At 42.4% G+C, this 15,649-nt stretch overlaps 2 protein-coding genes across 7 annotated transcripts in view; both read left to right on the forward strand.

The window, feature by feature from the left end:
- The window catches only part of LOC109517944 (gamma-aminobutyric acid receptor subunit rho-3-like), a 21,428-nt gene extending 13,695 nt beyond the window's left edge, over positions 1-7,733 (forward strand). For 4 of the 6 annotated variants that reach the window (XM_019873472.1, XM_019873469.1, XM_019873470.1 and 1 more), the window contains 9 exons: positions 1,253-1,365; positions 3,431-3,498; positions 3,573-3,796; positions 5,058-5,140; positions 5,553-5,690; positions 5,854-6,006; positions 6,810-7,003; positions 7,159-7,477; positions 7,546-7,733. In XM_019873472.1, coding sequence (XP_019729031.1) covers positions 1,269-1,365; positions 3,431-3,498; positions 3,573-3,796; positions 5,058-5,140; positions 5,553-5,690; positions 5,854-6,006; positions 6,810-7,003; positions 7,159-7,461 — 1,260 coding nt within the window. In that variant the 5' untranslated portion in view covers positions 1,253-1,268 and the 3' untranslated portion in view covers positions 7,462-7,477; positions 7,546-7,733. Of the gene's footprint in view, positions 1-20; positions 117-1,252; positions 1,366-3,430; positions 3,499-3,572; positions 3,797-5,057; positions 5,141-5,552; positions 5,691-5,853; positions 6,007-6,809; positions 7,004-7,158; positions 7,478-7,545 lie in introns of all 6 variants that reach the window. The other 2 variants (XM_019873468.1, XM_019873467.1) reach the window with 2 other exon arrangements.
- A 746-nt stretch (positions 7,734-8,479) lies between these two features.
- Positions 8,480-15,649, forward strand: part of LOC109517821 (adhesion G-protein coupled receptor G2-like) — an 8,838-nt gene continuing 1,668 nt past the window's right edge. Inside the window, exons 1-18 of the mRNA XM_019873210.1 lie at positions 8,480-8,840; positions 9,710-9,768; positions 10,512-10,562; positions 11,147-11,217; positions 11,323-11,846; positions 11,945-11,966; positions 12,035-12,072; positions 12,309-12,439; positions 12,510-12,591; positions 12,708-12,745; positions 12,839-13,133; positions 13,367-13,523; positions 14,153-14,317; positions 14,407-14,529; positions 14,721-14,766; positions 14,850-14,953; positions 15,250-15,374; positions 15,533-15,578. Coding sequence (XP_019728769.1) covers positions 8,788-8,840; positions 9,710-9,768; positions 10,512-10,562; positions 11,147-11,217; positions 11,323-11,846; positions 11,945-11,966; positions 12,035-12,072; positions 12,309-12,439; positions 12,510-12,591; positions 12,708-12,745; positions 12,839-13,133; positions 13,367-13,523; positions 14,153-14,317; positions 14,407-14,529; positions 14,721-14,766; positions 14,850-14,953; positions 15,250-15,374; positions 15,533-15,578 — 2,130 coding nt within the window. The 5' untranslated portion in view covers positions 8,480-8,787. The remainder of the gene's footprint in view (positions 8,841-9,709; positions 9,769-10,511; positions 10,563-11,146; positions 11,218-11,322; positions 11,847-11,944; positions 11,967-12,034; positions 12,073-12,308; positions 12,440-12,509; positions 12,592-12,707; positions 12,746-12,838; positions 13,134-13,366; positions 13,524-14,152; positions 14,318-14,406; positions 14,530-14,720; positions 14,767-14,849; positions 14,954-15,249; positions 15,375-15,532; positions 15,579-15,649) is intronic.

Genomic DNA, 15,649 nt, shown 5'->3' on the forward strand with positions numbered 1-15,649 from the left:
CTCCTGTGCTTCGCCTGCTGGTGGCCCGTCACGCAGCTGAACGGCAGCCACTTCCCCAGCAAGAGGAGACACAAGGAGCTCGACCTCGGAGACGTCAACAGACAAAAACACGGCGGGTGAGCTCAAGTGTGCTTCTCTTTCGCTTTATCTTCATTGATGGGCTGTCTGTTGGTGAGCTGTGGGTTTTTGTTTTTTTTTTTTTTTTGTATTGATGGATCAATGAATCACATTTTGTGTTTTGAGGCTTCGGGTTTCGGGTTTCATTCCCTAGGTTCAAAAACAGGGCATCATTTCAAAGTGACAGTGCACAAACGAAGATGATTCCGTTACTGGTTGGATGTGTAAAGTCAGAAAGCAGCTTCCTAAAGTAAACACAGATTTTAATTTTTTTTTAATGACCACAAACATAATCGGTCTGCTTTCACAGAGGACAACAAAAAAGCCATCTACTGAAAGGCTGAAATTCTGAGTATTGGCCCAGTTTTAAGGGAAGCGATTGGCTAATTTTTTGTTCTACCTCTTCATTTTTCTTTTAGGTTAGAGTAAATATAACTTGTTACTTTGTATACATGCTTTCTTATGACCCTCCAAAAAAAAAATTGTGGCCTAAACATGACCTCAATTACAAATGAATTCTGATTTTTTAAGATGAAATCTCTTGGAGTGATTCCGCCAAAATTGCTTCGCTAAAGTTGCCAGAAATACCTGAACCCATTTGTTTCCCTCCTGCATGCATTTGATTGATAAGTAGTCTGTCTGTAGTGTATTTGGATTCTGCTCACATTTTCTACATCTTAACATGAGTACAAAAAAAGAAAATCATCAAGTAAAATATCCATGTATGGTTGAACGCAGAAATCTCATAGCAAACACTATGGTCGTATGCGACCGTGAATTTGTCAAAGATCTTGACTCCTTCCCTTGTTGACCCTGGTGGATAAAGTTAAGTGAGACCTAGGGGTTGGTTGATGCTAGGTGAGAGTTCACATTTCGAGTCTAGTTTTGTCGCAATTATTTGCTTGATTTCCCAAAACAACACAAGCAAGATGAGCCAGTTGAAAACATGTTTGAAGAGCTTCCCAGCAAACGAGGAACTGCCATTATTTGGATCACGAGCTCTCTTTTTAATCACACAGCTCAACTCCAAGCAGTGGTCAACGAAGTCCCCACCAGATGTCAGTTCAATGAAAGATAAAGACGAAAAGAGATTTTCTGTCGGCCTCAGCCGCTGTTTGTCCTCTTTGCGTCTTAGACGAGTGGACCTCAAGATGAAAAAGCTCGACAGCACAAAGTCGTTGCTCATTAAATCGGAACAGCTGCTTCGAATAGAGGACCACGATTTTGCCATGCGGCCGGGCTTCGGAGGTAAGAAACACATATTCGCTGTGTCCGTCACGCTTTCTATACCTATACGCCCCCCGCATACCTCCCCAACCCGCCGAAGACCGATCTAGGTTACTGTGCTGTCCTTGCTATTACGCCTCCCCAAAAAGCCCTTGGTGACCTAGATAGTCTGCGTGAGACAATGGCTGCAGACAGTAGTACAAATCAAATCATCTCAACTGCGCACCTCATCGCGGAGCCTGACGTGTCGAGGCGATTGAAAAATATCAGCCGTAACAACAGCACACGCGTCGAATACGTTTGCTTCAAAATGGCCCCAAAATGGAACACGAGTAAGAAAATCCAAGTCAAGAAATGCAGTTTTGTATTTTCCTTGTCTTTAACGCTCAACTTTGGGTGGTCTCGGCTATATCGTTGGCACTTTCCATTGACGTTTACAACCCCGCATGCTAACAAAACATACAGCAGCCAACTACAACATTATTAGCGCAAATGAATGAGATCCAATACAAACCAGCCAACTACATTATTAGCGCAAATGAATGAGATCCAATACAAACAGCTGTATAGGAAATATTCTGCCAAGAAAAAAATTTAACACGTTACAAAAACATGAAAGTTACATTCATCAAAAAATATAAATTGCCCATATACATGTGAATGGACGTTTGTCTCCATATGCCCTGCGAGTGACTACCAAGCAGTCCAAAAGACTGCTAACTTGGGCATCATTTTACCCGACAAACAGTGATGGAAATATCATTGTGATTTGCAGTGGCCCTAGAACTGTACCGCCTCGTTGAGCTGAGCGTAGAGCTGCGCGTATTATTTTGGTTGCCAAATTAGTCACATGAGCTCGGCGACAAATATTAGGGTAGATCTTACAATGCCTATTGAGCGGATCCTTACAATATCAACCTGGACAAGATGTTTTTATATTTTGCAGTGGTCGGTTGCGGCTAGCCGATATACAATACGGTAGATGCTATTCTGTTGCCTCGCGAAAAATCCTATTCGAAGCCATCAGGTGAAATCAAAATGTAAATACACTAACCCCAACGTAATAAACTACTTTGCAGTTCTGTAAAATCTTGTCATTGGTTGCCGCATCTTCACACTATAAAGTTACAGTTGACCTTTTAGCCATTATATTGTGTCCTGTTTTATTGTCTGGAACCAGCAATATTTATTAGGAAAACCAGGCCTACGGTCCGCCAGGTATAATCCCTCCTTCCCTATGCTATTGTAATCGAGGAGTGATGCTTCTGAGTGCTTATTGTCATTAGGTAATGGTAGCGATAGGACAGAATTTGTATACCTCACCTCAGACATTTTCATCATGGCGCCACGAAACAATGAGGTAAGGAACGTACTGTTTCGAATCGTACCATATAGCTGCTTCCTTCCGCGTGTGACAGCTAACCTTGCCGTGTTGCAGCGCAGACTGTTAAGATGGAACGTGTGGTTGTGGTTCTGTGAAGTTCAAGTAATGAACATACAGTATATACTCGTTGGCCACTTCATTAGGTACCGGGTCGTAAGTGGCTCAATGTTATAAAGTGCCTTTAGTGTCCTCATAAAATAATGAAATTGCTCACAAACAGTATGCCGGTGTTTGCACGCCCTCTGGCTCTGGCAGTTCATTTATTAAAAAAAAACAAAAACAAACAAAAAATCAGCGTGGAAGTCTAACCAATATACATCTGTGCCACTGACTCATGTACCGTAGGCACTAATATGCAAGCGTGGAAATAAATGTAAATTTGATAGAGTAAACGTGATGTATGTATCCAGGGCATTTGATCAGCGTCTGTCAGTCAAGACTGTCCTGGCGTCTTTACTATGTGACAGGCGCTGAGCTCTGAGCTTACCAGTCATGATTACCTAACATGTCGTTGTCCCTAGCCTCTATGTCGCTATAGTGTGGATTACACCTTCTCTTCCCAGGCCGATCGGGGCATATAAATGCGTAATCCGTCATGGATGTACAGATGGTAAAAACATGGAGGGTGACATCATCATGACAACGTGTTATCCGGCTGCCGCTGAACCCTGATGTATGTTGACTTGTGACCTTTTGTGCCAGGTTCAGCCATCCCCGTTGGCATCGACGTCCAGGTAGAGAGCGTCGACAGCATCAGTGAAGTAAACATGGTATGCACGACGCTTTGGGAAGTCTTCCTCTGCACTTGAAACCAATGTACAGGGTTGTGCTTTGTAACGTTTAGGACTTCACCATGACTCTGTACTTGAGGCATTACTGGCAGGACGACCGACTGGCCTTCCCCTCCAGCAGCAACAAGAGCCGAACCTTCGACTCGCGTCTTGTGAAGAAGATCTGGGTGCCCGACGTGTTCTTTGTCCACTCCAAGCGCTCTTTCATCCATGACACAACCATGGAGAATATCATGCTGAGAGTTTTTCCTGACGGCAACATTCTCTACAGTGTCCGGTAAAAACAACAACAACAAACAAACAAAACAAAACAAAAAAAACATTGCCAAGATGACGAAATCAACAGGACTGTTACTGTTCCAACAATATTGTCTGTAGGCACATTCCTGATACAGTATCCATTTCAGTCCCTCATGTTGACAATATGGCGCCACAGACTGCCCCAGCAGATTGTGCGCAACGAATAGCAGTAATTAGTAATTGAATGGACCATAAGATCAGTAATGCGGTTGACCGTGTGTTCGGATTCACGCTGTGCCTCATAAATTACACACCGAATGGTCAAATTTAGTCACGGGATGATTTTAGCAGGGGATGGTACGACATCTTTTTTTTTTTTTTTTTGCGGCGCCATCAGGCTTTGAGATATTTTTAGCGCCCTCACTAGCCAGTCGGCCAGAAGCAAAGAAGCAGAGCATGCTGCCGCATGTCATCGGATAGTCATGTCTTTGTCTTTAAACATTGGTGAAGCAGCAAGTGGCTCATTATCCAAGGTTATTCTCGGACGTCTTGTTCCAAATAACTGTAAACAATACTATGTTTGTGATCACGAGTTGGCTCGGGTTACTACGCTGGATAGCTGCTGCCGTGGTAGAAGACCTTATAATCTGTATACATTACAAAAAAAAAAAACATACTTTCCATATGCGTCTGTTCAATGCTGTTTATCCTCTAACTTGAAAGACACTAATGGAATAATTTTTAAAATTACAGCCCATACACTATACTGTTTTATTTTCAACATAAATGTGGTGGTGATTTTTACCAAGCAAAAGAATCATGTATAAAATACCAGCAAAAGTAACTTGTCCAATCATTACCTATTCTGTACAAATTCCTACGACGGGTCAGTTCTCGGACCACCAGATCCGTTTTGTCCCACTGTTGCCATCATGAGAATTTACTTCTTGTAGTTTGTGTGTTTCTTTAACTGCGAGCTGAAAAAACATACTTTCCAGATGCGTCTGTTCAGTGCTGTTTATCTTCTAACTTGAAAGACACTATTGGAATAATTTTTAAAATCACAGCCCATACACTGTACATATTTTCAACATAAATATGGTGGTGATTTTTACCAAGCAAAAGAATCATGTACAAAATACGAGCAAAAGTAACTGGTCCAATCATTACCTATTCTGTACAAATTCCTACGACGGGTCAGTTCTCGGACCACCAGATCCGTTTTGTCCCACTGTTGCCATCATGAGAATTTACTTCTTGTAGTTTGTGTGTTTCTTTAACTGCGAGCTTTGTTTTAGGATTACCGTGACAGCGCTTTGCTCGATGGACTTCAGCAGCTTCCCTCTCGACACACAGAACTGCTCTCTGGAACTGGAGAGCTGTGAGTATACCGCAAAGTTTGGAATGGTCTTTTGGAAATGTGTAGCCTTGTTTATTGTCATTCTCGCATAGAATACGGTCGCTACTGTTGAATCAGATCAGACACTGTCCATTATATAGTTTTCATTAATGACGGCTTTAAAGAGGATTATATTTCCCTTCCATACTTTGTTGTTGATCAAACTTGCTCTAAGTGCAGCACGAGTGGGGATTTCCCTCCATTTAGAACTTTTTTTTTTTTTAAATCTTGCTAATCTTTGTTAAGGGTCAACATTGCATGAATAAAACATGTATCCTAATCTCAGAGGAGAGCCAGGTGTTCCATTTTCATGCACTATTCTCTGAGAATAGCATCCAAAAGAGGCAATATGTGAAGTTCATCCTTGTGCTTTTTTTTTTTTCCTTTCTTGAAGATGCTTACAATGAGAACGACCTTATGCTCTACTGGAAGAATGGGAATGATTCATTAAGGACTGACGAGATTGTGCTGTCTCAGTTTTTTGTCGAAGATTTCCAGCCTTCTTTTGGGCTCGCCTTTTACAGCAGTACTGGTTTGTGGAATTAACTTTCTAAATTAAGAAAAAAAAATCTATATTTTAAGCAATATATGATGTCAATACGTGGTGTCAGTTTGAACGGTCGCTTTCTGTAGCTGTCCCACCCCCATGTTTAATTTTTTTAGTGATCCTCAACCTTTTTTTCCTTTTTTTTCAGGATGGTACAATCGTCTCTACATTAATTTCATCCTCAGGAGGCACATATTCTTCTTCATGCTGCAGACATATTTCCCCACCATGCTGATGGTAATGCTGTCCTGGGTGTCTTTCTGGATAGACAGGAGGGCCGTGCCCGCCCGTGTCTCCTTGGGTACATCACATTTTTCATTATATATTCATAAACTTAAATGTTTCAGAGAGTGTTTTTTTCCAGAGGATTCTAAATACATTGATTTAAAAATAGTCAAGTGAGTTCTAGATGTGAGAACACTGTAATGTTCTATGAGTAATGGAAGTAAATCATGTAAAATGAGTCGCCTCAATGTAAAACTGTTTGGTTTTTGGATAATCAAATGTTCTCAGAAACGACGAAAGAAAAAAAATATTTGTATTGAGCACATACAATGCACTAAAGTCACCCTCGAAATATCCATTTTCACCAACGTATTTGTTTATTTTACAGCGGGAATCCTCACAGCGGTTTGCCCATGTGTGATGTCACGTCAGTTTAGGCTAGCGTTTGATTTAGACTAGTACGCTAAGCTACTAGCATTGGTGATGTGAAGCGGATTGGTTTGTGTTGAATAATATATAATGACCGAATAGTTGTTTATGTAACGGGGATTCATTATTGGGCACACGCTCGAAACGCGGTGTAAACGCTCAATGCTGCTCTCCGTTTTAAGTGCTTGGCCGCCATCTTGTGGCGTCTATGCACAATTACAACCCCCTTTCTATACTGCACCATATGAAATCGCTGGAGTTCTCTGTATAATACAATGCATGCACTAATCTCCAAGTAATGGCAATAAAAGAATTCTTATTTAAAAAACGGCAAAAAAATAGAATGCATGTTTTTTAGAATGTACGTGGAAAAAAAACACAAACACGCGCACAGAGGTTCCAAGGTGTTATATTTTGAAATAACTTTTGTGCCGTGCTCCCCGCACGCAGGCATCACCACCGTGTTGACCATGTCCACCATCATCACCGGCGTGTCCTCCTCAATGCCTCAGGTGTCTTACGTGAAAGCGGTGGACATCTATCTATGGGCCAGCTTCCTTTTTGTCTTTCTCTCCGTCATCGAGTACGCAGCCGTCAACTATTTCACCACAGTGGAGGAGATGAAGAAGCTCAAGAGGGCACAGGTCGCCAACGCTCCCACTTTGCTGACTAGATTTTTTTTTTTCCTCCATAAATCTCGTGCGACTTGTTTGACCCACACAAAATCATTTTTGCACCATCTGGATCGACTGCTTGATCTCGAAACGTAACCCCGCCTCTCTTGCCTTTGTCGTTACAGATCCCGGCGTCCTACAACGCCACACAGGCCATGGCTTTCGATGGCTGTTTCCATGACAACGACATTGACCTGACCTCTTTCCCCGAGGTTTCCAGCACGCCGAACACAGAGAGGAACACACAGTCACGAAACTCCACTGTGTCGGCCCCCGCAGAGGGTACCAGGCTGCGCCGCAGGAACCCATTAAAACACAACCTCCGTTTCATAATGAGCAACAGCTACATGATTGACTCCTACTCCAGGGTTTTATTCCCTCTGGCCTACCTGCTCTTCAATGTCATTTACTGGAGTATGTATGCATAACACACTCTCATTGCAGGCGTGTGCGTGTGCGCGCGTGTGTGTGTGTGTGTGTGTGTGTGTGTGTGTGTGTGTGTGCGCGCGCGCGTGCGTGTGAAAGCAACACAGTCATAGGATTTAAACTTTTGTCTGTTTTATTGTTGTACAAAGCTTTTGAATCAGACGATTATTTCAGTCTTGGGATTGTATTGCGTTGCTTCATTGCTGCAGAGTAAAATGCATATTCATTGTAAAATATCTCTCAAATGACAAGTAAATGTATGCAGTGTTGTTAATGTGTCTTTTCTTGTTTTGTATAAACGGAGTCCTCGGTTTACGAGATTAGGAGTGACGTGTAATTTGCAGAGGTGGCAAAAGTACTCGCTCGCTTTTACTTGAGTAGAGGTTATGTCCACAAATACTTGAGTCAAAAAATACTCTGGTGAAAGTAGTAGTAGTAGTAGAAGTAGTAGTAGTAGTACTCATCAATTCAACTCCTTTATTTTTTATGTAAAAGAAAAAAAAAGTACGGACCGAAATGTGCTAATATACAAGCATAAAAAAAGATGTTTTACTCATAACCATCTTGATAACGTTCCACAAAACTTCTCATTTTATGAAAATTATTTCTTTTATTTTCTTGCATTGTGACTGAAAACCCACTTTACCACATGTTTTTGTTCAGGGGCACTCAGCTGAGAGCGTTGACTGTTTCTCAAACTTAATAAGTGGTGAGAAAGTAGGTCAAGCACAGTTTTGCAGTTAAAAAAAACACATTTAGAAAAGGTGAAGCTATGCTAGGCTAAATGGCTCATTGCAGACGGAAGCAAAAGTGTTGTTTGCTGGTGACAGTCACGACAAGCAGGTGCACACAACGGTAACTTAGACGATTTACGCTTGACTTCTTCTAACGACTCTTGTTTTATCTCTGTTTTGTTGCCCTGGAAATAAGCATGTGTCACATCTTCCATCGGAAGTATCCTGGTCTGGCTACTCCGCAATGGCACGCCCTCCCTCTAACTCAACACAATAGAAACACGTTCCTTTAAAGAAACATGTTGAGTGATTTTTTTTCCCCACCCGCTCTTATCTAAACGGAAAGTCAATTCAGTTTAATCTTCCTAGGCTGTGGAATAAGTGAGTTCGCATGTTTTGCGAGGTCAACCTTTTCATGTCGATGACTGAGGGGGCGTGTCGCAGAAGCCGCCGGCGTGACAGACTTGACGTGAACCTGCTAACAAGAATAATGACCATGGACGTCATCAATCTAGTGACTTGGATTTTTCTTTCACAGCTTTGAATATAACCCGGAGGGAGCTTTGTAAATCTTTGTAAAATGTGCATGGCATCATGAAATTTTCCACAGGATCTTCTTGGACAAACGCAGATTTAACCGTCATCAGGTAACATGAGTTTTCTTTCTTTGAAGGCGCACACTTAATTCCCACCATGAGTTTGTTTTCCTAATCTTTGTCGTGCTTTAATTTCGGGTATCCAGATTAACATTTCTTCGCCAATTTTAGAAAGTTCAGGTCTTATTTTAGATAGACCGGTCATGGGTGGCCGATTGTCAGAATAAAGCGCTGGCACCAAGTTGATGTTTGTTATATGTAATTCATTCTGTGCCATCTTTTATAGTTAGTGTCGGTATATGTCGATATGATGGCAATTGGGCATTATTTTGGTAAATTTGGGTCACTGAAAGGAAACACATTTCACATTTTACTCTTGACTCGAACAGGTGAAGGAAGCCCCAGGTGTATTAAATTATGCTACAATATCTTCAACGTGCGAATCTGGTGATTTATTTCTCCGTCCAAAGTTTTATTGACTAAAACAAGAGGATGATCGTGACGAAAATAAATAACACAGACGAATGACATATTCCACAAAGGGTTACAACCATTAGAACCACCCCTCAGGTGTGATTAAATTGTCTTCGTTACTCACCCTATTCTCTGTTGTTGTACAGCACATTGTGATTGTCAGGTGGCGACCCATGTCCAAATTTGGTCAATTTCCTTTTTTTTTCCAAACCATTGGTCGGTCACTCCCCACATGGGTCCACGAGGATTCCTTTTATATACTGTTGTCAGTTAATGCGAATGAGGATGCAAATGTCTTGGATGTTTTTTGTACATTGATCTATTTGTGATGTTCCAGAGTGAACAAGCCAAGTTCACAGATACCAAAGGTCCTGTTGTCAGTTAATGCGAATGAGGATGCATGTCATGTATGTTTTTTGTACATTGATCTATTTGTGATGTTACAGAGTGAACAAGCCAAGTTCACAGATACCAAAGGTCATCCACCTGCTCCTACTATTCACAGGTAAAGTCACAACAGAAAATCATTCAAAAGAAAAAAAAAATAGTTAAATGAGCATCAAGTTTAGTCAAGTCAAAATAATACAAATGTTTTTTTAGAGCCACACTGATAAATAAATGCTTCTGGTGATTGATGGCAAATGCTGCATTGTGGTCTATTTTTAAGTCCCGAATGGATGCCATAAATCACTTGTCATGTTGTACACACATTCAAGCATTCCATTCTATTTCTTTAAGAAACCCGTTGTTCCAGTCAGAATACTGTCTGCGTGCATTGTGCAATGACAACCCAAAAGTCCACCACGCTGCAGATTCTTTGCAAACACGGAGAGTCTGACGAAGAGAGGGAAGAAATGACCTCACACATTTTTGATCAATCCAAAGTGCTCTTTTGATTTTAGGAATATAATAAATTCGAAACAATATAAGTCATCCCATATATGGGCGGGTCATTTTCTTCTTATATTGTGAATGTAGATTGGAGATGTGTCTCATCTTGACAGCTGTTTTGATGTTGACGTCAATGTTTTATCCAGCCAAAGTCCATTTGGACAATGACAATTGAAATGCAGACAATCCAAGTAACCTAACTCTAAAATTGCAGGTACTCAGCATCTCCCCGCACACCCCCCCCAAAAAAAAAACAAAAACAAAAAACAAGAATGTGTTTGTGTGCAACATCCGAAAGTGAAGCCTCAATTTCAGTGACATCGTTGAGTCATTCCCAACTGTTTCCTCATCATGCAGGTCTCGCTTCCTGGACTGAACCCTCCACGACGCCGCCTCATGTGACTTCAGGTAAGCTTGCACACTCACGTTCGACGTCAGTGGTATAACCTGTACTCAGGTGTTGATAGATGATGCCGGCAGGTGCTGCGTATGACGTGTTTTGTGTGTATGGCTTCTGATAGTTCCAAATAGCGCCTTACAAAATGCTACTACGACCTTCCTGTTTCAAAGTGCTCATGAGAAAGGAAAGATTTTACTTTAGCCAGCAGCCTAAGATGAAAGAAGCGGTATTTAACAAAGGTACCAATTTTGCCAATTTAAAAATCACTGTCCAATTTAAAACTCAATAGAATAAGACACAAATTGTACTCAGGTAAGTTAATGTGACTGAGGTAAAAGTATGTCGTCCTCGAAATGAGAGTCATTATTTCAGGAAGTATTCAGGAGGAGAAAAAAAACCCTACTCACACTGAGTAACTGATAAGCAATGTCTGATTAATTTATTTTAGTGAATACCACATGAATCAGCAGCAGATAAATATATAAAAATAAGAAAATGCAAATTGTAGTCGATTGAAAGGCTGGAAGCAGAAAACCTTTGATAGTTATAAATGGCTGCTCCGTTTTCATTTCATTGTCTTCTCTCACTGCAGAACACTACTTAGTAGATATCGCTATCAAAGTGACGGGCCCTGCGAAGAATGAATCAGAAATTGCATCCTGGGTATGTTTGAAATGATGTATTGTGACATAAACAACAAAGCCCCCCCCCCCCCAAAAAAAAAAAACCCACAAATGTGAACATGAACTGTTCTGTTCCACTTCTCAGCTCCAGGATGTGTTCCAAAACAATCTGGGAAGCTGTGTTTTTTCCCACACTGAAACCACAGCTTTACCACCTCCGTTTCAAACTACATCTGCAAACTCTTCAGCGGGGACGACGACGACGACGATAAACGAGACTCATGGCACCAACACAACCGCAGCCACTTTTAATAACACGTTACAAAGCAACACCACCGCCGCGGCTACGACCGCGTTACCAAACACTACCGCAGCCACAACCATTTTGCAAAATGATACAACAGTAGCCACAACTACACTACAAAACAATCCGACTGCAGCGACAACCCCATTGCCAAACAGCGACACGACTACAGCGACGAGCACCGTGCAAATCTTTGGCACAGCTGCAGCTACAACGTTAGCAAAGTCTGACTCAACTGGAGCTATTGCCACTGTAGCAACTACCAGTGATGCTGGTAGCAACACAACAAGGATTATCAGAACCAAGAGGGCAGAAAATAAGCCCAACTCAAACAATGCACATTTCATTCAAAAAAACATGCTGAGGTATGTCATAATTTCTTTTTTATTATTATTTTTTTTTTAGTTCACCGGCATTTGCCTTTCACCGTTTTGGTGATCATATTTCTATTATTCTTTTCCAGGAACACGGATGGCTTAATTCAGGTTTGTAGTCTCGCTCTCACAAGTTATTTGGCCCGATCGTGTTAATTTGCATTCATGTCTTATCACAGGGAGTTGACGTTTCCTGTGCAAAGAAGACGGAAATAAGGTATCGGGTTGATTGAACTGCATGTAACATTCATCATTTTTTGAAGAAAAAAAAAAGTTCTGTGTAATGTCCCCCCCCCCCCCAAAAAAAAATATACACCAGAGTGAAAGTCTAATTCCAGTGCAAAATAAGAGCGGTATTTAAAATCCTTACCCTTCTACTGATAAAAGTCGTGCCACTCCAAATGAAGTGTCCACAGTGAGTATAAAAGTACAGAACGTCTTGTTCTTGATCAGAAAGACCAACTGCTCGGCGGTTCTGGTGCTGAGGCAGAAGGTGTCGCCGTGTTGCATCCTGCAAACAATCTGTGCCGCCAATCCAACTTCCTCTGACATCCGCGCAGTGCCCAAAAGAACCAATCTCTTGAGTGAGTGCTACAAAATGTTTTGTTGTTGTTGTTTTTTGTTAACCTAACTTTTCTATGCTCCCATTAATAGGTCCCCTAAACGATACCTGCAACAGCGATCACCTGGATGAAAAAAGCTGCGTTTATACACCAAATGCAAACAATTCAAAATGGTAAAGCGGTTCATTTTAAGCGCTGTGGATTTTCCCTTTCATTCTCCTCATCATTTATAAGAACACTTTTGGGTCGGAGACATGAACTATGAATGAATGGCAATTTCATTTGACAGTGAAGACTCGGCGTTCGCCGCACCTCCGTGTGCTACAGGTGAGCGCCGACATATTCCTGATTATAATTTCAAAGTAAAAATGTGGTAGTGCAGCTAAAAGGAGCAGTGTCTTCCAACTGCGTCTACCACAGCGACCCCAAATGTGACGACCGCACAACCAAACACGGCCTCCAGTAATACGACATCATTCCCTCACGTCTCCACCGTCTCACCTAATAATGACACGGAGAGCCAAGCCAACGCTCTCCTCGAGCTGTCCGCCAATGTGTCCAGACTGAACTCCAGCCAGGTGGATCAGCTGGTGTCTCAGTTGGAGGACCTGTTGTCGGGCCCCAATATCAGCCTGGCTCTGGCGAACACCACCGTCCACATCGTCAGCAATCTGTTGGACGCCCCTGCAGAGACACTGGCCAGCTCCTACAGCAGGTTACGTTCGGATTTTGTGGCATGATTTATTTATTTGTGTCACTGTTGGATGTCAGTTATCTCATTTTTGTACAGTAGCTTGTTTGGGTAGTTGCATTTTGTGTCCAGCAGGGGGCTTTTCACCGTGGGTACTGTTTGGGGGCAGAAAAAAGGAGTCTGTTGTGACGTCATGTTCTGCCAATATTTTGCTTCGCCGAATAATGAATTAAACGTTCTCCTTGTTTCTGAAACAGAATTATAAGCATGGTTGATACGGTGGGCCTCAAATTGGTCCTTGAAGCAGAAACGGAAACTCTCTTGTCGCCAGCTTTGGCTCTGTCCGTCAAAGCGGTGGATGGAAGGAATTTCCAACAAGTGCTTTTTTCCATCTCCGACCCCAGCAACGCACAGGTATGGCACAGCAGCTTTAGGAAGAGCTAAGGGGCATGTGATAAGACCGCCGAAGTTCCAATACGTGACGGTAAAGAGCGTCTTAAAATAAATGTTGTTGAGCCAATGAAATAAAAAAAAAAAACTCTCTCCGCAAAAATGTGAGCGCAACTAAAACTACAGACTCGGTATTTGATTTTTTACACGGAATACAGTCTTATTCTTTCTCAAGTAAATATTTAGAGGACTAGATTTTACTTTTTTCCTATTAGTTCAAATCACTCGCCCTAATCAACAGTGATTGTAGCGCAATTTGCAGTCACAGGACTTGAATAGGCCGACACCTCTGACTTGACATTTTAGACCAGAAAACAAATGCTGTGCCGATCAATCCTATTTACGAAAAGGAAAATTTCAATGTTAAGTCCTCATATGTGTTTTTTCGGAAAGTAATTCCGATTGCACGATTGTCTGTGTCTTATGTGTTGTCTTGTGTTATTTTGACTTCAAGATGGCGCCGCGAGAGGGGCTTCCTTTACAGCAGCTCCTATATTTTGTTCTTCTACTTCTTCCTTTCATAACTTTGCTTCTGTGAATTGGCAATTTCTCCATTGTGAGACTAATAAAGGATTTCTTATCTTATCTTGAAGGTCCGAGTCGATCCCAAGTTTCCAAGGATTGTGAGGAACAACTCCTCCATCCCTCAGGGCTCCATCACGCTGCCCGCCTCCCTCACCCAAAACCTCACCTCGGAGGAGCAGCAGATGGCATCCAGAGTCCACTTCAACTTTTATCAGAAAAGCTCAGTATTTCAGGTCTCACGCACTCAACAAGTACCATACACTGGTGCATCGCAATGCATTGGAATTTAACGGAAAGTGCTGTGTGTCCTCTGTCCACGTAGGACGCATCTTTAGGAAAACGTCGACTCAACAGCGGGATTCTGGGAGCGAGTTTGGCCAACTTGACAGTCGCGGGACTCCGGGAGCAAGTTGTGATTAGCCTGAGGAACGTGGAGCCCATTCCCGTCAGTGTTTATCTTTTAAAGACATTTTTTTCGTCCTGTACATTGACTGGCTCGAGGCGGCACTAATGAAAACCACGCAAAGCTGCCCCAAAATGAAAACCATACATCTGCAAATCCGTGTTGAACCCAAAAACAAGATGTCTTTCTTTACCCTCATAACAACTTCTGTTTTTGCCTTCGCTAAACTGCAGGCTAATTACGTGGCGACATGCGTCTTCTGGGACTTTGCGTTAAATGGTGAGAGTTTTCCTTCAAAACATCCATTCGGACGAATGCGGCGAAAACGCATGAATGCACGGTCACTTTTCTTCCGCTGGCAGAGCGATCGGGCGGCTGGAATACAAACGGCTGTTATGTCCACAACAGCACAGACGAGGTGACAGTTTGTGGCTGCGACCATCTCACGAGTTTCTCGATCCTGCTGGTAAGCTTGCGTTTTGACTTTGAGCGCATTTGACTGCAGCAAGCCGATGATAAGATTGCTAGTGAAGATCAGCCACTTCCTTCGGTACGCCGGCGTCAACGAGAAGAAACTTGTTTCGCTTTTGATTGAGTCTATCAAGTTATTAAGTCGTCAAAGTTTGTTTTAAACCAGTCATGAACTCGAGTCGAAAGCGTTTTTTTTTCTCTTTTTAATGATCGTGGTCCAAATAATTTTCGTTGCGAGATCCCACTCTTTTCAAATACGTCGCTTGTGTATAACTTTGTCTCCTCATCCAGGACCTCGCCAGGGAGCCTCTAACCAGTCGAGCGAACGCCACCATTTTGACCTTCATCACATATATCGGCTGTGGGATCTCCGCCATTTTCCTGGCATTGACGCTCCTCACATACTTGGCCTTTGGGTGAGTCGTGAGTGCCGCAATGTACCGGCGGTGGGCAAGTCAGGGGACCTGCCGTTAAAACCTCAACCCTGATATTTGTTCTATGAAATTCTAAAAAAAATGGATTCTCAACAGCACAGCTTGCAGAAGTGTCTGTGGTGGTCCGATTTTTTTTTTAGGAGCATTTCTCAGACCAGTCGGATGACTGATTCGCCTCAGCGGGCCGCGAGCCATCTCAAAATAGCATTTGAATTTTTCCATCCTCCGATTCGTTGGCCAGGGCAAGCCGAGCGCAC

This window comes from Hippocampus comes, unplaced genomic scaffold (genome assembly GCF_001891065.2).
Source record: "Hippocampus comes isolate QL1 unplaced genomic scaffold, H_comes_QL1_v1.1 scaffold59, whole genome shotgun sequence".
In the NCBI taxonomy this organism is placed as follows: Eukaryota; Metazoa; Chordata; class Actinopteri; order Syngnathiformes; family Syngnathidae; genus Hippocampus; species Hippocampus comes.